Source organism: Taudactylus pleione, unplaced genomic scaffold (genome assembly GCF_031769625.1).
Source record: "Taudactylus pleione unplaced genomic scaffold, aTauple2 ptg000003l, whole genome shotgun sequence".
Lineage (NCBI taxonomy): Eukaryota > Metazoa > Chordata > Amphibia > Anura > Myobatrachidae > Taudactylus > Taudactylus pleione.
The window spans coordinates 3,966,893-3,987,089 of NW_028284406.1; the positions used below are offsets into that span (position 1 = coordinate 3,966,893).

At 45.4% G+C, this 20,197-nt stretch overlaps 1 protein-coding gene across 1 annotated transcript in view; it reads left to right on the forward strand.

Annotated features, from left to right (window-relative positions):
* Positions 1 to 20,197, forward strand: part of LOC148543451 (formin-binding protein 1 homolog) — a gene marked incomplete at its 3' end in the record, with an annotated part of 106,324 nt that overhangs the window by 36,654 nt on the left and 49,473 nt on the right. Inside the window, exon 2 of the mRNA XM_088467443.1 lies at positions 8,411 to 8,526. Within this exon, the coding sequence (XP_088323569.1) occupies positions 8,411 to 8,526 (116 nt within the window). The remainder of the gene's footprint in view (positions 1 to 8,410; positions 8,527 to 20,197) is intronic.

Consider the following 20,197-nt stretch of genomic DNA (forward strand, 5'->3'; position numbering starts at 1 on the left):
ATTGGTTGCTAGGGCAACTTCCCTGCTTGTCCTCCTTTAGAAGCTTTCATGCATCCCTCCCTTAATCATTTAGGGGGAGATGTACCAAGCATCGCTATCGTGATGCGGTACATCCCCCCTGACTTTGCGTATATACCGCTCTTCATTACCACGGTATGTACAAAGGATTTCGCCAAAGACAACTCTCGATAAGAGCTGTCCTTTACGATGCTGCCGGGCAGAGGGACTCCGGGTTGAACACCCAGAAGTCCTTCTGCACATGCAGAAGGCTATGGGCCGCGGGGGCTCATGGGAGGGATTCGATCGGATCCCTCCCAGCCAGGAGCATCACGTTAAGAAGCCTTCTATTTGATAACACCACCTGAAGGTGGCGTTACCTAGCGATGCGAAGCAGCAGAAGGCGATTTCTTAGTGTTGTAAACTGAAGTGAATGCAGCAAGTCTTTATGTAGAGTTTTCGGCAGTGCATTGATTTATCTTGGGAAACTCCTACTCATTAAATACGTTGTGGTTTTACCCTGATCAATCTATTTCAGTTTATATTGTGCAGCGCTGTTTTTTCATACTCTTTATTTTTGGCTTCCAAGTTGCTATGAGCATCCAGTTGGCTTGAGCGAGAGGTGGTTTATTCACTGATTCCTGTCTACTCCCTTGGATCTAAATAACAAATTCTGTTTTTCTCAATGCAGCAGATGTGTAATCCCGACAGCTGTTTTCGTTTTGGTTGAGGCTTTACCTAATCAGCGACCGCAGCTCTTCTAAACCCCGTCGTCTTTTTCATGGTTTCATATTAGATAGATTTGAAGTTGACCGTTTTCGATACTCCAGCTGGTTCTAAACGATAGCACCCACCATCTCGACCCAGGTGCCAATTTCAGGCGCTGACGAAAATGTCAAAAAAAAAGAACTAATATTAGTAAGTGGTTGGCTTGGTTTAAAAGACTACTGCCTTAAATTGAATATAGAATTAGATGAGCTGGAAAGATTAAAAATCTAATGTTGCCTGGCGTTCACTGTGTTAACCATAAGTCCTGTCTTGTAAGTGACGACATTCTCCTGAGGAGTGAGCAGAAATCCGCCCAAATTAGGGCTTTTGGGTACCCTTAATGGCCTCTTTATACTGTTAATCCCCCTGCATTTTGGGCACTACATCCGCTATAAGTGATGGGCACCTGCGGCACTCGCGCCCAGTGGCACAAACAATTGAATAGCTCCCGTCACTTTAGGGTTAGTGTTACCGTTACTATAAGGGTTAGGGCTACCATTAGGATTAGGGATAAACTCCCTTTAAATGACACTGTCGACATTCCGACCATGTCTACATTACATCAGTGTCGGCATGGTTAATTGCGATGTCATGAACATGTCGACTTGTTCAATGTCGACAAAACAACCCTGTCCCCATTCTCATGTCGACCTGATAAATATAGACCTAATATACAGAACCCCTGTCTCTTATGTACATTATAATGTTCTCTTCTGGGTTTCCTAATATCTTCATTGGTACCACTCTGCTTCTCTACACATTAAGCCCACTTGGATAATTCAGTCCCTTGCATGTTAAAGTGACACTAGATTTTATACTTTCTTCTTTTAAAGTGATGTCCATTTTGTGGGAGGGAATCTAGTCAAGATACACTAATTAGATAGACAATGTCTAGACAGACAGTTGTTAGACAGGGACAAAATGTCGACAGACATGGTTGACACATTTTAGGGTTAGGCAGTAGAAGGGTCGGTTAGAGTTAGGCACTAGGAGGGTGGGTTAGGCACTTACCGGAGGGTTAGGGTTAGGCACTAGAAGGGTCGGTTAGAGCTAGGCACCAGGAGGGTGGGTTAGGCACTTACCGGAGGGTTAGGGTTAGGCACTAGAAGGGTCGGTTAGAGTTAGGCACCAGGAGGGTGGGTTAGGCACTTACCGGAGGCTTAGGGTTAGGCACTAGAAGGGTCGGTTAGAGCTAGGCACCAGGAGGGTGGGTTAGGCACTTACCGGAGGGTTAGGGTTAGGCACTAGAATGGACGGTTAGGGTTAGACACCAGTAGGGAGGGTGAGGGTGAACATTAGGGCTAGAAAAAGAGTCGACCATTGTTGTGTCGACCATTTTTTTAAATCTCAACCTTTTGTCCATGTCGACCTATTGCCTGTCTAACATTTGTTGTCTATCTAGACATTGTCTATCTAATTACTGTCTGTCTCTTACTAAACCCCATTTTGGTATCTAGTCCACTGCATTATCTTCCCCCAGTGTCCCTCCCGTGGTGGATGTATCATCTTATCTTGTACACGGCTAGCGCTGTTGGACCACATGTTTATCTAGTGGACCTATTTTTGCTGCTTGAGGACAGCACCCTAAATGCCTAGGACAGTTAGTTCTATGTATTGAATGCAGTACTCCACCATACCTTGAGAAAGTGTAGTTTACCTGTGTGAGAAGGCCGGTCATTTTGCATTTGTTCTTGTTTGCAAGCTGGAATGTAGAACCTGATTGTATGATTGGTTCTTGGCCATTACCTTGAAGTCTGCAATGATTTGATAGTCCTCCCCGATTTTATGCCAGGAATTTATGTTCATTAAAGACTTGCACCTTTCTGTCATGATTGGGAACAGCCATATATATATATATAATTTTGGTTAATAATAATTGGACCAACAGATGGACAGAGCACATTTTTGTTGATACAAGATGCGATACATTTCAAATTGCGCTATTGTAAAGTGGAGAGATTAGTGACAGCGGTAAGATCAAAGAGGGTGGCAGCTGGCTTGACCAATACAACGACCCGAGCTTTTAGGTAAATTGGTCAGTTTAGGTTGATTGGTATTGTTTGCTGTCTGCAACTGAATACATTCTATTAAATTAAGAAACATTGAGGCCTAAATATAAGTCTGGAATGTACATACTGGTCCTAGTTGATAGATCTTCCGAACCTTCGCCGTGCCTATTCAAACTATTCCGTCTGGCACACATTCTCGGGGTTGCTGACCCCTGCCACAAAGCCATGTGTGAATTTGCCAATGCATAACATTGAACAAAGCATTTCTCCTATACGAAACCCTTAATGTGCCCAGCAAGGCAACCCCTACAAAATAGGTCACGTCTCCGTGTAATGTTCCTTCACAAACAAGCTAGCTGATTGGCTGATCAGCTATTATTCTGTTGATTTAAAGAAATCTAGGTTATGAAGCTCTTCCTGTCCCTGAGGACACAGCAGAGGTCATCGCTGGCCCTGATGGGAAGCCTCAAGTGAGCTGATTTTGGCCTGGGCTCAATGGCCAGTGATTCTTTTCAATGCATTCTTTTTAAATAAGCTAAGCTAATGGGTGTGAGTCATTGTGAGCCAAGATGTGGGTGGTGGGAAATATTTTAGTGTCAGTCGGGTTCCAGTAAAACACTCATTACACGTGGCGTCTAATCTGTATGTTTATATTGGTAAATGATATTTATTCTGTGACTGCTGGTATCAGTATGGAAGATGCAGCTGGTTATGGAGGATAGTGAGGGGAGAAGAATTTTGTAGGATGTATGTTCGTGTATAGTGAAATGTACCATTCTATCCTGTATCTTATATAATGAACAGATGGATGAGGCTGAAGTGGGGCCAGAGAGTGAGAGTGGAGACAAGCAGGGCATAAAGGGATGGTCTAATGGGGGGTATTCAGTTGTTCTCGCCCGCGGCTGTTAGTAATGGGGCGCCCAACGGAGCAATAAAATGGTTGCTCTGGTCGGGTGCGAATGCCGCAGGCACACGGAATTCTGCTCATGAGGTGGCGAGCAGAAACCTGCAAAAAGTGGGAGATATTTTTAGTAACTGGTGAGCAGTTACCCATTCATCGGCTAGTGATTTACTTCTGGGGGCTACCAGCATTGCGGCAATTACTGCTCCTCTATCTCCAGCATCATGGAGGCAGGGACCTGTCAGAGCAGCAGTGGTGTTCCAGGTCGTGATGGGAGACGTACACTATGTAGACAAAAGTGATTGGACGCTGACAGCAAATAGATCAACCAGATTTTATTGACTTCCGTACTTTGCAGTAATCACTGCATGTGGTGGCTCTACAGAAATCCTTCTTGGCAAACTGTCCACAAGTCCCTGGACAGCAGCAGGCGGTATGTTTTACCATCCCGCCTTAAGTACAGTGCCTAGAACACACCTGTCACTCCAGTTCGTCCCCAGAGCTTCTCAATGGGGTTCAGATCAGGACTCTGAGCGGCCAGTCCATCCGGGTTACAGAATTTTCTGTATACCAGTCCAGCGTGGCCCTGGAAACATGACAGGTGGCATTGTCATCCTGATAAAAACGTTTGCGGTTTCCGTTGATCTGCAAGTGCACGGGCCTCCCTACCAAGTGCTCTTGTAGAAAGCGCCACATTAGTGGCCATTTGGAACTCGTGTGCAATGGTATTCATTTCGCTTGCGCTGGGCTGTCGCTGTCCAATCACTTTTGTCTACATAGTGTATATATTTTTTTATGTACACCCCTCTGCTTTCCCCACACATCTTTATATATATATATATATATATATATATATATATATATCCACAAATACATTGCATGCGACCCACGGGAGCGAGCAGTCCCGTATACACAATGCACAATATGCCAGGTCATTCCGAGTTGGCCAAATCGGGCTGATATCGTGCAAGTTTGTACCTACCCTAAGTTATGTACTAAATGAATAATGAGCATGGGGGATTGGTCTGCAAGACATGTTACCTTTTGTGTTATTATATGTTTTTATTACATAGGCTGCTGTGCGTGTATAAATGTACTTTGCTGTATGGGAAAAAAAACCCATTGACTGTAGAGGATAACTTCTAATAGCCTGGATTGGTTCAGATCGAAATTGCGCAGTCCAAGGTATCGAGGAAGGCGATTGGATGAACCTCGTGTCAGCTGGTACTCCGGAAAGGGGTTAGTGGCCACATTCCGCAATTTAAAGCACATTTAAAATCTACACATTCAAGTGGAAATTTGCAGTAGATTCTAAACTGAACTATTTACATTGGACTTTGCCAATATATCTGTGTTGGGTGCAATCCGTTACAAGTTGCTCACTTATCCTTACCATATTCCCAGGGAAGGTCTGCTCCTCAATGACTGTTGAATAAAAGCGAGTGTAAGCTGTAGTTACTGCATCTCTTACGTAAAACATTGACACCTGATTTATAATCACCGTATGTGCCTTTCCTCATCATGGCGGCTCATGGAAATAACAGGCTGATATTGTACAGTTACTTCTCAGTATTTCATATATATTTACAACCAATGTAGTGTCGTTTGTAGGCCTAAGTCCTTTCTCATTTTTCCTTTCCTTTTTATTGTCTGCTGTAGATCTTTTGACTTCAAAAAGTGTCTGAAGATTTATAATAGTATCCACAATTTGTTTCGGAGATTTGTGCTTTTTGTTGTGGAGTAGAGCCAGTTGTGTTTTATGATGATCTGTATGTCCTCTAATACCCCTTTTCCACCAAAATCCCGGGTCTGTCGCGGGATTTTCTACTTGGCATTTTGCCGGGTCGTACCCGGCTTAGACCCCGTTTCCACTGCATTCTCATCCCGGTTTTTTCACGGGTCGCCTCTGTTTCCACTGAACCCGGGTAAGCCCAGCAAATCCTGTGGATGTCATTAAAAATGGCCTTTATTCAGGTTTTTTTAATGACATCCACATTTAATGACATTTTTAATGACATCCTGTATTATTATTTATTATTATTTTTTTAATTTTAATTATTTTTTAATTTCATTATCCTTTGTTTTATTTAATTGTTATTATTTATTTAATTTAAGGCCATTTTTTAATGACATCCTTTATTCAGACGTCTCCTCTGATCTGATTACATCAGCAGCCAGCACCCTGGAAGGACCAATCAGCGGCTTTTACAATCACCTAGGTCAAAACACCCGTGTAAGAGCTGTTTCCACTGCAGTGTTGCTGGGTTTTACCCACTAAAAACCCTGCTCGATACCCGGGAAGAAATCCTGGTTCAGTAGACCCGGGATTTTTTCCTTGGAGCCGTTTCCACTGAGTCGAGTCCTGGGTAGACACAGCAATTACCCAGGTTTTTTAGGCAGTGGAAAAGGGGTATAAGCTGTGTGCTGGGACACATGGCTGGTGTCTATTTCATGCTAAAAAAAGGGTTGTTCGCATTGGGACTATCCCCCACCCGGCTCTAGTAGTGTACATTGATGGGATGCCCAAGTTGTACTGATAAGTGTCCCTGGACCACTTAATGAGCATGAGAATGGTCAGTGCTGGGAGAAGGGGGATAATGGTTTTCACCTCTGGTGGGAGCAGAACCAGGAAGTGAATGTTGCATCTTATTGGATGCTTGCAGCTCATCCTGTCCAATCAGGCACTGTATCAAGTACACACCTCCCGACCTAATAGCTCTACTTTTCATAGGGGTTAATTCGGGGTTTTCCGATTAACTCCTCACTGCGAGCGACAATGGTAATCGAGCTTGACGCATTTGCAGATCACCAATAATCGCTCAGCTACATAAACATCTGCATTGCGTCCATCTCTGGATCAGCATGTAGTCAGAAAATGTGCTGTCCAGTGGTTCTATGATAATGTGGTGGTACCACCCCCACTAAATTACAACACAGGGTGGCAAATAAGGGGGGGGGGGCTGTTTATTAAAAACCATGGTTGTCTGAAAACATACAAAACATTGACTGTTCTCTTTTGCCCAGCTGAAATTTTGGGCGTTACAATAATTTATTTTGTATTGTCCATCAAGCCGACATTCAGCTCCCTCCCTCCCTCCCTCCCTCCCTCCCTCCTTCCGGGAACGACTGCATAAAGCGGGGGGACGTAGCCGGGCAATGACTACATAGAGGGGACGGAACCAGGGGCGTGACCGTACCATTGCATCATCATGGCCCCGACCCCTCTTGCCAATGCCGAAATTAAAAGCAGGGGTTGGGGGCCACGATGACGCATCATCGCCCCACCTTCCTCTGCGGGGGTTTCTATTAGTAGTCTGGAGGGGCAGGCGGCCGCCAGGAGGCTTGCCTGCCTTTCCGGGGGGAGGTGGGAGCTGCACCCGATATTCGGGAGGCTCCCGGCCAAATCGGGAGGGTAGGCAAGCCTGATTTGGACTTGTCTGTAGCAGTGACTGTAACACTGCACAATGCACGTTGCAGCTTAGTGCATACTTACTGACTTTGTAGAATTAATCTCCAGGAGAGCTGCTGCTAATGGCCGGTTCGGGGGGCGGAGCTGGGCTGTAGACTTAATTAAGCCCCACCCCTTTCCCGGAAAAGCCAGCTGTTCGTGATTTGCCTAATTTATCCCCGCCCCCCTCTCTGCAAACCCGCAAATTCCTCATTAAATCTCCCCATGGCAGGATGCGGGAGATCTGCCTACACTTACGGGGGTGCAGGGGGGGCTACTCGAAAAATCGGGAGCCTCCCGCGACTTCCGGGAGTGTAGGCAAGTATGCTTCAGTGTAGTACAATGGACTCACAATACTGTAGCTGCAGAAAGCTCTTAGGGCCTGATTCAGAGGCGCTCATAAGCAGCCGCTTGTTCGCTCCGAGCGATGTTTGGCCAACTGCGCATGTGTACGGATCGTTATACGCATGCGCGAACCAGTCAGTGCGGCCGAAAATCGTTTGTTCGCTAAATAGCGAATGCCTGCTAATATGAGTGACAGGAGGAGGCGTATGTGGGTGGTAACAGGGGAAGGGGCTTGAAAACGGGGAGTGGAGATCCGAACGCAGGCGTGCTTAAAGGTCAAAACGGGCGTTTTAAGGGTGTGCATAATTAATACTGGAGCGTCATTGACCACGTCACTTGGTTGATTTATAGTCAGAACTGCTCGCAAGATTGTGGTAGGATAAACCAGCCCCAAGAATAGTGAGCGGTTCATACGCTGGTCGATGTACTCGATTAATCTAATAAATAGCGGACATGACGTATGGTGCGAGCGGCCAGGGGGCGTCTTTTTCAAAATTACAACCGCAAGTTTTGTTCGCTCGTTCAGACATAGAGGCGTGAACAGACCGCAAAGAGCGAATGGTTCATTTGAATGGCCACCCCTTTTTGTTGAACGAACGACCGCAAATAGCGAGCGGCTCTGAATCAAGCCCTTAGCCTTCTATTCTATGGGACTTTACATCATTACCACCGTTACAAGGAGCTGGTGAGATGGTAAAATGTGTGGGACTGATACATAAACAATATTTAGCTTTAAATGTGGTGTTTAACATTTCCAGATGTTCTTTACAATACCATTAAATATATTTCCAGTTTATGGCCCCGGGGTTATGTATAATACACGTGTGCTCTTGGCAGTGATATTTTGGCACATGGAAGGTTTGGGAATGTTTTCATTGTAAGCTGCACGTCAGTACATAACCAGTCACTCACTTACGTCTCTCTCCCTTCACGTTATTACAGGATCAGTTTGACAACCTAGAAAAACATACACAGTGGGGAATCGAAGTGCTGGAAAAATACATTAAGTTTGTGAAGGAGAGAACGGAGATTGAAATCAACTATGCAAAACAGCTTCGGTAAGTCTCTGTCCTTTCATTTGTAAACATTAATGTATATGGTGCCAGGGGCTGCTTCATGGGAGGGGGATGGGGTGTTGATTGCGACCAGATACTACATAGATACGCTTGGTGGCCGAAGGGCAGACAGAGGACCCTGACCGGGTCGCTGAAATTGCGTTTTGACTCCATCAAAGCACCCAATCAGCATCCTCTGCCCCCATGTGCAGCCATGCACTGTGTATTCCATACTATGGCACTGGCCATTAACCAGTCAGAGTAGCGGGGGGTCACCACGCTCTGATTGGTGAATGTATGGAGCTATCCACCCATTGGGGGGAATTCAGTTGTTTTTTTGCACGTCCAAAAGTAATGGGCACCTGATGGAGCTGTTCAATTGCTGTTGAGAAGGGCGCGAATGCCACGGGCGCCCATTACTTATCACGATTTGTGCGCTGCTGAAACGACAGTTTGGGCGTCCAAAATGGCTGACTCTTTGCACATTTTTGCTCACCACCTCAGGAGGATGCGAGCAGAAATCATGGGCGTCTGCTGTAGTCGCTCCCAGTCAAGACAACAATTGAATAGCTCCATATTGCACCCATTACTTTTGGGCACCCAAAAAAACTAATTGAATTTTCCCCATTGAGTGCCGGAGGAGGTGGTGGTAATATATTTTGGGGAGTATGTACTTGCCTAATGAAAAGCTAGAGTATTGTTGGAGTCTTGGATATCCCTCGCTTTCCTTCCTCATAGACCACTCCTCCCCAAGTGCAAGAACCGCAGGGGGTACCATGCCTTGGAATCTCAGCTGTTCCTCACCTCCCTTGACTCTCCAAGCTCCCAGTCTGGATTGGTTCACATAGATATAACATGGTGCAGGGTAATTGGACGCTGATTGGATGAGCAGTAGACAGTCATGTCAGCTGATGCACAGAGAGGGGTTTCATGTTGGTCATCTTTTTATTTTTTTAATGATGTACTTTTGGTTATCTGAAACTGCAGTGATGCTCTTCTCTACAGTGAAGTACTCTCCCTTAGCATGCCAGCGGATTGCATAATGAACACACCCATTCTTCTGTCACTTTCTGTAGTAAAGCTTACGTAAGGCACAGCAGTAATCTCCTCCTCGTACGGCTTCAGTTACAAAACTTTCTTCGCCTGTATAATAAGTAACCTAACAACACTTTTTTTGTTTTACTGATCGCTTTTCCTGTAAAAGAAATTAAAACCATTAATAGACGTCGAGTCGATCGTTCTTGTGATCCATCTTTTTTTTTTTTTTTTGAAAAATGTGAAGTATTTCAAAGATCCAGACCTTTTTCTAAACCCCCATCCGTGCCCCACACTCTTGCGTCAAGATCGTGAGGATAGGACCTGTCCGCCTCTGTAAACGGCGATCCGATCCCGAGCTTACAGCCTCTTTATATGAGGAGAGGGGAAGGGATGCGTACTTTTTTTTTATTTTTTATTTATTTTTTTATTTAATGAAAAAAAGCCGAGATCTTTTCTATGCTTGATGTTTGGACCATTGAGATGAAATGAGTTTAAGAGTGCCTTCTTTATTAACAGTACATTAGTTTTCTTAACATTCTCCTTTAAATGTGTACGTGGGCTTACGTTAAATTGCAGTGAGGAGCTTGCAATGCCATTAATAAGCAGCAAGGATTGGAGATGTAGCTTGGTTTTGATTAATGTTATGTTATGTTGCTTGTTTGCTTGTTTATGTGGCTGATGAGGCTAGCACATCCTCAAGGGATAGAAAACCCCCAGGACTAAATCTACTCAGCCTCCAGTATCCTTGGTGCTAGTATAATTGTGTATCCATGAGCACAGAGTGAGATCGTTACCTCTAAGGCACAGACTTTATAGGTTTATTACATAGAGTTCAATGACTCTTATGATGATTGTACCACGTTCTAGAATAAATGTGATGCATTCTATATAAACAGTGGTCTATGTTCCTGTCTGAACAGTGAAAGCTGCTATTTAATTGGTTGCTGTGAATCTACATTACAAGTCTAAAAGTTTCTTCCCGGTAGAATAAATTCCTGCTACGTTACTGCCCTCGGCAATTCTGGCACAAATAGGGTTAAACGGCTGATCACATGGCCAGTTTCTCTATGCTCTCATATCAATCTAGTGACTGTCCTAATGACGCCCAGCTAGATGAGACACATAAAAACAGATGGTCTCCCAGGGGATTTGTGGTTAAATTAAAAATATACGCTACTAAAAGTATGGTGTTGTTTTCAGTTTTAGGGGGGGTATTCAATATGAAAGGTTAACTTCCCTGGCGAAGTTAACGTTTCATATCTGAGTTTTTTTTTTTCTGCGTAAAGGTATGGTGCGCGCACCCGCTTATCCCCGTATTCAAAATAAAAAACGAAAACGTGAAACTCCGAAGTTGGATTTTCGTAAAGTTACAAATTTTTCCTTAAAATAATTGTAAGACCCCCCTAAAGTTGTAAAAACATGGGGGAACACTATGGGTACCCCCGTTTTAGCCTTTAATTGAAAGTCAGGGATTTAAATAGCCGCAGCAGGTGTTTTTTTTCCGACATTGAAGAAGTGATGCAGAAGAGCACTTAGGTTATTTTTTTCATTTTTTTAAGTGGTCCCATCAAATTTGGGGTACATGAAAATGGGTACTAGCATATTTTTAAGTCCCTAAAGTCAGTTTTTAAAAATTCTGCACCTGCCGCTATAATTCTATTCTAGAAAACACCTGCCGCATACTTGCAGAATAGCCCTGAACCTATTTGCCTATTGTTTAACAATTTTTTCCCTTTTTTTTTTTTTGCACCCCAATTTTTAAATTATTTTTTTGTGGAGCGAATGAATGCTCCGGCCAATCCTGTAACTGCTGACTGTGCATCAAGTTTGCATTACACCTGTGTTTGTGGCATGGTGATTCCTCACATTTTATGCTTCTCCAATGTACCAGTTTGTATTATTCCAAGTCCCATCTCAAGGAGTTAGGCCTAAACTGTGGTCTAATAAACGCCCGCTGTACCCAGGGCATGAAGCTCTAAGGCATCCCACAAGTAACGGGCATCATTAACATGCATAAATTAGATTAACAGGAGGGCTTTGGGAGGCAATTAATGAATTACACTGCGTAAAGTTTGGTTTGATCCGGTTAGGTCTGAACATCCCGCGGTGTTCAGTTGTGCAGAGCTTTGGCCATTACGGTAGGCGGAACATGGTAAGTTTTCCTGCACACCTCTATGGGGTACGAGGAAAAACTAGCAAAGTTGCTGGCCAATGCTCCAATTCAATTGCCCCTTAAGAAACTGGCCCTATAGTGAATGGCTCTGCCAGCAGAGATGGCGATGTACTGTATGTATCAAAGTGTAGGCTTAGAGATGTGTAATAATAATTTATAATTATCTTGTTCCAAAGGGGGAAGTATATCAAAACATAGCAACCAATCAGATTATAGCGATCTAATTATAGACTGTATTAGATAGCCAGAATCTAATTGGTTGCTATGGGAAACAACTCCACTTGTACTCTTTAGTAGGTTTGGAAAATCTCCCCCTAATTGTTTACATTAAGACACAGTAATAATAAACCAGTTACTGCGCTGTTAATGAGACCATGTTAATAATGCAAACTGTTAGACTAAGGTATGTTTCAGCATAACAACACTTTAAAATGTAATCGATATTGCGGTCGCTCCTTCTTCTGTCGCTGGATAATAGTGAAACGAATCCATATCAAAGTTAGCAAGGAGTTTCTTCTGAATCTGGATTTGATAGACTCGCTGTGTGTGTTTTGTCAGTGCATTGAGTATTACATCACGCCCCTCCCGTACCAGCCGCTGTCAGTGTGCTGTTTTATGTTCCACTAATGTCTCCTACCTTCCTAAGTGTAATAAAAAAACATTCACCTAATCAACGGTTTTGGTGGTGTTTGAGGCAGTATTGTAATTATATGACTGGACCTCTCTTCTGCTGATATGTGACCCTCGACCCCTCCAGTGGGCAATTTTATTCACCCCCCCCCCACACTGGTTTCTGTTACCAGGAGAACGGCAGCCTAAAGGACCGCTGGTTGGATTTGCTGGTATTCGTATACAATGGAGAATGTTCCTGGTCTCCCTGTAATATCCTGGGTTGAGGTTAACTGAAAGGTCCTTGCTGTGATTACTCATAATTACTCACTGCCTACCAATAACTAGCAATGCTCCCAACATCCGCTCACAAAGCTTTTCTACTTGGGTGTCCACAGAAGAGCTCCCCAGCTTACTCTATTTTCACCCGAACCATTTTTGTCCTTTCCTCTAAGCTCTCTCCCACACCCTGCTGCTGGCCATCGGTCTCTGCTCCCAAAGTAAAATATATGCAGCAGTTTTTTCATTATATCCATGCCGGCTGATATACTGGCCACCGTTCTGCTGCCTTTTCTTGTAGATTTCTTCATATTTGCCAATTAATCTTACGTGAATATATGCGAACTTGCGATTTGGTTATGATCACCGATAAGACCGCTCCCTGCCCGAGCGCTCGCAACCGGATCGATGGTGGCCCACAGTGCATGCGCGCCGTCGTGCGCATGCGCGAGACACGGCTAGCGACGGGCACTCCACACCAAAGGGGGCGAGCTGTCATTTGGTGGGCGGGCCAGGAGGGTGGCTGCCCAAACGGAGGCGTTCCCATGAGAATGCCTGCCGTTTGGGGGCGACCCCAATGACATCACAAGTAATGTTAGTGGAGAGCTTCCGGCTCTGTTAGAGCCAAAAGCTCCCTGGGGCTTTCGATGGGTGAGACCCTACCACAAGGGTCTCGTCGCAAGCCCGATGGTCTTGACCATCGCGACCATCATCCTGGCTGCTCGCAATAGCTGTGGGTGGTCACCCACAGCTATGCGAGCGGCCAAGAGGCCGCTCCAAATAAAAAGCCCGGCCCTGATTCAGAGCGAGCGGCCTGTCAGAGCGAGCGGCTCTGAATCAGGCCCTCTCTGTGTGTTTAGCGTGAACATGGTCACAAAGAGATCTAATATTAAAAATTGGTTTGTTTGATGTCTGGTGCAGCGCACTATGGGGGAGATTTAATAAAGCTTGTTGAGAGATAAAATTGGAGATCAATAGCACCAACCAATCAGCTTCTGATTGTCATTTTTCAAACAGTCTGTAAAGTGACAGTTAGGAGCTGATTGGTTGGTGCTATTTATCTCCAATTTTATCTCCTTCCAAGCTTTATTAATTCTCCCCCTAAACTCGTTCAGTGCATGAAGCAGATGTCACATATGTTCTCACATCGTAGCGCCAAAGGTGCCGAGAAGTGACATTTGGGACCTGTTCAGTGTAGTAGCTATTGTGACATTAAAAATGGGAAACATTTTATGCTCATGTTCCTTTACAAGCGTAAAAGGTTCTTATTAAAGGTGTGTAATCTTGTCTGTATCAGAATAGGACCTGCTGTGGTTATGCTTCCTTATACTAGTTCTCGGTTTATAGCAGACATCCCCTACCTACTGTAAACGTGCACTAACACATACAGTTGGGGTGGAGCTTGTTATAGTGAACCGTGCACCATAATGATGGCTCATGTAGAGAATCTGTGCCATCTGATTAGCTTGGCCGATTTTATTTATATATCTTCATTGATTGGTTTGTTTGTCTGTCTGGTTATGCATTCGGACACCTCTGCACTGATTGGGATGAAACCGACGCGAGGTGGTCCAGTTGGTACCGGGCCAGGTTTTAGCGGGGGTTAGGGTCCCGGTCGGACCTCCCGTTGGTGTATGCTGGGCAGAACTTTGACCCGGGGAGCCTGTTCTGTGCCTTCCACTGGATGGATTTGGACAAAAATTTCACAGAGGGGTAACACTGGATCTCGGAAGACATACTAGGGGGTTAGGGTCGAGTTTGGACCTTCCGTTGGTGTACGCTGGGCAGAACTTTGATACGGGGAGCCTGTTCTGGGCCTTCCACTGGATGGATTTGGACAAAAATTTCACAGAGGGGTACACAACACAGGGTCCCGGAAGACATACTAGGGGGTTAGGGTCCCGTTTGGACCTCCCGTTGGTGTATGCTGGGCAGAACTTTGACCCGGGGAGCCTGTTCTGGGCCTTCCACTGGATGGATTTGGACAAAAAATTCACAGAGGGGTAACACTGGGTCCCGGAAGACATACTAGGGGGTTGGGGTCCCTGGTCGGACCTCCCATTGGTGTACGATTTAAATCTGGGCAACACCGGGTACTTCAGCTAGTGTATATGTGTATGTGCGGCTAAACCTAAGGTTTGGTGCCATTGTTGGCAGTGAGGAGATGATGGAATAAGTGGAGGAAGGAAGAGCCCAAGAGGTAAGAGGGTCCTGCTCTTATGTCTGATCCATATCAGTCTCGTGTTCCTACGCTACAACCCTGTAGAAGCGCTGCATTCAGCTGTATAGGAGAAAACCTCCGCCTGCAGCGTTACCGCCTCTGCCCGATGGCCAACGCTCAGTACAAGATTTTCTTTGTTTTCTTAGCAGGTGTCACATTAAAGAGCGATAGAAAATTATTATCATTTGCAAATCATGTTAGCATTTGGCAGCACACATTTTTTCCCTTTCTCTTTTTAAATCATCTTGAATAATTTAACCTCATATTTAATTTACTCTCCCGGAGCTGTGAATGTATTTTTGCTGTGTAACTGGGTAGGTAAATACGTTTCCCGTAGACTCCTGTATAAAACTGGGACCATTACTGCAGTCCAGAGCCGCAGTGGAAGGAAATAGCATTTATATTATGTATAAGTAGGGGGTCACTTTCTCAGCGTGAAACATATGGGCACGATTATAGTGTACTGACAGCGTACATTCTTTGCATGTTTAAGAGTGCAAGGTGAGTTTAAATATACAGCTCATGTTCAGTTTACATAGTAAGAGGTTAAGTGTCACTATCCAATACATACCCTAACCCCCGCCCCAAAGAAAAAGGATGATTTTATTATTCTAATTATTATTAATTCTGTCTGTCGATCTAATCCATCTATCTAATCTTGGATGTAATCGGCATCCCGACATACTGCGGCATGCCAACTGTCTGAATACCGGCGCCAAAATCCCGACAGGTTGGGATCCCAGTACCAGTATCCTGTCCGTCGGCATCCCGAAGGTAAGTATCGGGGTGTTAGGGGGAGGTTAGGGTTAGGTAGCGGAAGTAGGGGGAGGTTAGGGTTAGGCACTGGGGAGGGAGTGTTAGGATTAGGGTGCGGGGAGGTTAGGTTTAGGCACTAGGGGTGGGAGGTTAGGTTTAGGCACTAGGGGTGGGAGGTTAGGTTTAGGCACTAGGGGTGGGAGGTTAGCTTTAGGCACTAGGGGGGGTTGGGTTTAGGTACCTGGAGGGTGGGAGGTTAGGTTTAGGCGCTAGGGGTGGGAGGTTAGGTTTAGGCGCTAGGGGTGGGAGGTTAGGTTTAGGCACTAGGGGTGACGTTAGGTTTAGGCACTAGGGGTGGGAGGTTAGGTTTAGGCACTAGGGGTGGGAGGTTAGCTTTAGGCACTAGGGGGGGTTGGGTTTAGGTACCTGGAGGGTGGGAGGTTAGGTTTAGGCGCTAGGGGTGGGAGGTTAGGTTTAGGCGCTAGGGGTGGGAGGTTAGGTTTAGGCACTAGGGGGGGTTGGGTTTAGGTACCTGGAGGGGGGGAGGTTAGGTTTAGGCACTAGGGGGGGGGTGTTAGGTTTTTAGGTTTAGGCACTGGGGGGGGAGGTTAGGTTTAGGCACTGGGGGGGGGAGGTTAGGTTTAGGCACTGGGGGGGAAGGTTAGGTTTAGGCACTCGGGGGGAAGGTTAGGTTTAGGCACTGGGGGGGGAAGGTTAGGTTTAGGCACTGGGGGGATGGTTAGGTTTAGGCACTGGGGGGGAAGGTTAGGTTTAGGCACTGGGGGGGAGGTTATGTTTAGGCACTAGGGGGGGAGGTTAGGTTTAGGCACTAGGGGGGGGAGGTTAGGTTTAGGCACTAGGGGGGGGAGGTTAGGTGTAGGCACTAGGGGGGGGAGGTTAGGTTTAGGCACTAGGGGGGGTTAGGTTTAAGCACTGGGGGGGAGGTTAAGTTTAGGCACTAGGGGGGGTTAGGTTTAGGCACTGGGTAGGGGGGTTAGGTTTAGGGTGCGGGGAGGAGAAGGTTAGGCTTAGGCACTAAAGGGGGGGCGGTGTTAGGGTTAGGCACCGAGGAGGGTTATGGTAGGGGCTAGGAAAAGTTTTGCCTTTAGTACCTATGGGTGTCGGGATTCTGACCAGCGGCATCCCGACAGCTGGGATTTCATACCCAACCCATGTAATCTATCAATACTTGCCTTGCTTGAAAAACAATAGTTGCATGGTTATATCGGCTGATACCGTTATATTTGTGCACATAGGGCATTATTTATTGTACAGTGCAAGTAGACCTAGATCTATGCATTTCTATAAAGATTGAGAATTTTAAAAGCAATTAGTATTGTTTTCTATATAATGTGTCTTTAGATAGCTCATGTTACATGACCACAACCATCGTTTGCAATGACCGGTGGCACAGACAGACTGTTCTATGATGTGTTTACCCTCATAACTCCTCATTTTCTCCCCCAGCTGCCCAGCGTCATGGTATTACCTAATCGCTGGGCAGGTATCTTAGTAATACAGAGGTACCTGGCCAGCCGTTCCAGTCACATGCATGAACTTCTCGTCCTACTTCAGATGTGTTGACTACACAGAAAAGGCTGCATGGAACTTGTAATGCTGGAACTTGTAATGCTGGCGCTCTCGTGAGAGTGACCGCACTCAAAAAAAAAAAAAAAAGCCCAACGTTGGTCATTACAATGCTGCTGGCTTATGTTCTTTATTTCGGAACACTTTTTTATGTGGCGCCCACACATTCCTCAACGTGAGAATATTTAGCCATTCTCCTCAGCACCACTGGAGCCTACAATCTATATTCTTTATCGCATGCACACACACAGGTTATTTATTTTTTTGTTAGAAACCCATACAACATCCACAAAGAGAGGGCTTCAGGCTGATCATTGTGCCACATACTGCCCCTAAGGGAGTGTGAGGGCAGTCATCGGCATACATAACCGGTGAGAACTAATATCGTTGAGGGAATGGGACAACGGTATGCAGTCGGGAAGCCGGCGGACCTAATCCCGACAGCCGGCTTCCCGACTGCTTTATCACGGCGAGGGTTAAATGACCGGCGTCATTTTACCGATGCCGGGAGACTAGCGCCCGGCATCCCGATCGAAGTGATGCCGGGCGCTACTACGGACAGCCGCGGGAAGGGGGGGGTTAAGTTTAGGGCTCTCGGGGGGGACTTAGGGTTAGGCACCCCCCCGGGAGGTTAGGGTTAGGCTAGGGGGAGGGAGGGTTAGGGTTAGCCACCCCCCGGGGGGGACTTAGGTTTAGGCGGTGGGGAAGGGGGGGGTTAGGTTTAGGTAGTTGGGGGAAGGTTAGAGTTAGGCACCCCCTGGGGGGTACTTAGGTTTAGGCGGCGGGGAAGGGGGGGGTTAGGTTTAGGCACTGGGGGGTAGGTTAGGGTTAGGCACCCTAAAGGAGGGTTAGGGTTAGGGGGGGAGGTTAGGTTAGTGAATACTTACCTGGGGATGATCAGGATTTTCATCCTGTTCGGGCAGCCACTGTCGGGATTTGAACCGCCGGCCAGGGGTCCGGTCGTAAATCGTACCGATTCTGGGACAATACATGGATTTAGCAGAATAAGGCACCAGATTAATACAGTAAACAGCACTATCCTTCCACCCCATTACAATTATTGGGTGATGCCAAATAGGACAGGTCATCTTAAATGTAAGTCAGTAAGATCTGGATTCCCTAAAATTGGGCCTTGTGTGTATAAGCCATCTAGCGACCCGCCTCGGCTTTGCACGGGAGTAGTTTTTGTATTTACGTCGATAGTCTTTTTTTTTTTTTAACTGTGGTCTTCTAAGATTGCCTTGTAGAAGACATTAGTGTTTTTTTTTCTCCTGACCTCCAGAAGAAAAGATGTAGTTCTGACATGACACACAAAAGGGCCACGTAACGTTGTCCATGAGAGAAACAGTCTCCACGACCAGGTCAGCTCCAGCCACGATAAGTGTCAGTCCCTGTGCTTTATCTATTGTCCTGCCAAAGCCGACTCTTACCGGGAATTGGACTCGTTTGAAATTAAAGAATCGTTTTTTCACGTAGATTAAATAGGAACAGTAATAAAAGGGAAAAACTGACATTTTGTATCAGTAAACAGGGCTTATATCAATTTTTTCTGGAGAAACCGGATAATATGTCTCAATCTCTACATGGTATAATATCAAGTCCATCGCTGTGATATATCTTTAACGGTTTAAGAAGTGTAAGCCAAGAAAGCGCTGAGATGTCCATTTTTTCATTGACTTGCTTCACTAATACCGTCACTGCTCTGCTCCCTATTGTCATACATTACTGTCATACACCTAATCCTTCCTCCACACATGCTCTATACACTAGTGACAGCTACATCACTAATATCATCACTGCTCTCCTCCCTTGTGTCATACATTACTGTGTCATTCACCTAATCCTTCCTCCACATATGCTCTATACACTAGTGACACCTACATCACTAATATCATCACTGCTCTGCTCCCTATTATCATACATTACTGTGTCATTCACCTAATCCTTCCTCCACATATGCTCTATACACTAGTGACACCTACATCACTAATATCATCACTGCTCTGCTCCCTATTGTCATACATTACTGTGTCATACACCTAATCCTTCCTCCACACATGCTCTATACACTAGTGACAGCTACATCACTAATATCATCACTGCTCTCCTCCCTTGTGTCATACATTACTGTGTCATACACCTAATCCTTCCTCCACATATGCTCTATACACTAGTGACAGCTACATCGCTATTATCATCACTACTCTGCTCCCTATTGTCATACATTACTGTGTCATTCACCTAATCCTTCCTCCACATATGCTCTATACACTAGTGACACCTACATCACTAATATCATCACTGCTCTGCTCCCTATTGTCATACATTACTGTGTCATTCACCTAATCCTTCCTCCACATATGCTCTATACACTAGTGACACCTACATCACTAATATCATCACTGCTCTGCTCCCTATTGTCATACATTACTGTGTCATACACCTAATCCTTCCTCCACACATGCTCTATACACTAGTGACACCTAAATCACTAATATCATCACTGCTCTGCTCCCTATTGTCATACATTACTGTGTCATACACCTAATCCTTCCTCCACACATGCTCTATACACTAGTGACAGCTACATCACTAATATCATCACTGCTCTGCTCCCTATTGTCATACATTACTGTGTCATACACCTAATCCTTCCTCCACACATGCTCTATACACTAGTCACAGCTACATCACTAATATCATCACTGCTCTGCTCCCTATTATCATACATTACTGTGTCATACACCTAATCCTTCCTCCACACATGCTCTATACACAAGTGACATCTACATCACTAATATCATCACTGCTCTGCTCCCTATTGTCATACATTACTGTGTCATACACCTAATCCTTCCTCCACACATGCTCTATACACTAGTGACAGCTACATCACTAATATCATCACTGCTCTCCTCCCTTGTGTCATACATTACTGTGTCATACACCTAATCCTTCCCCCACACATGCTCTATACACTAGTGACAGCTACATCACTAATATCATCACTG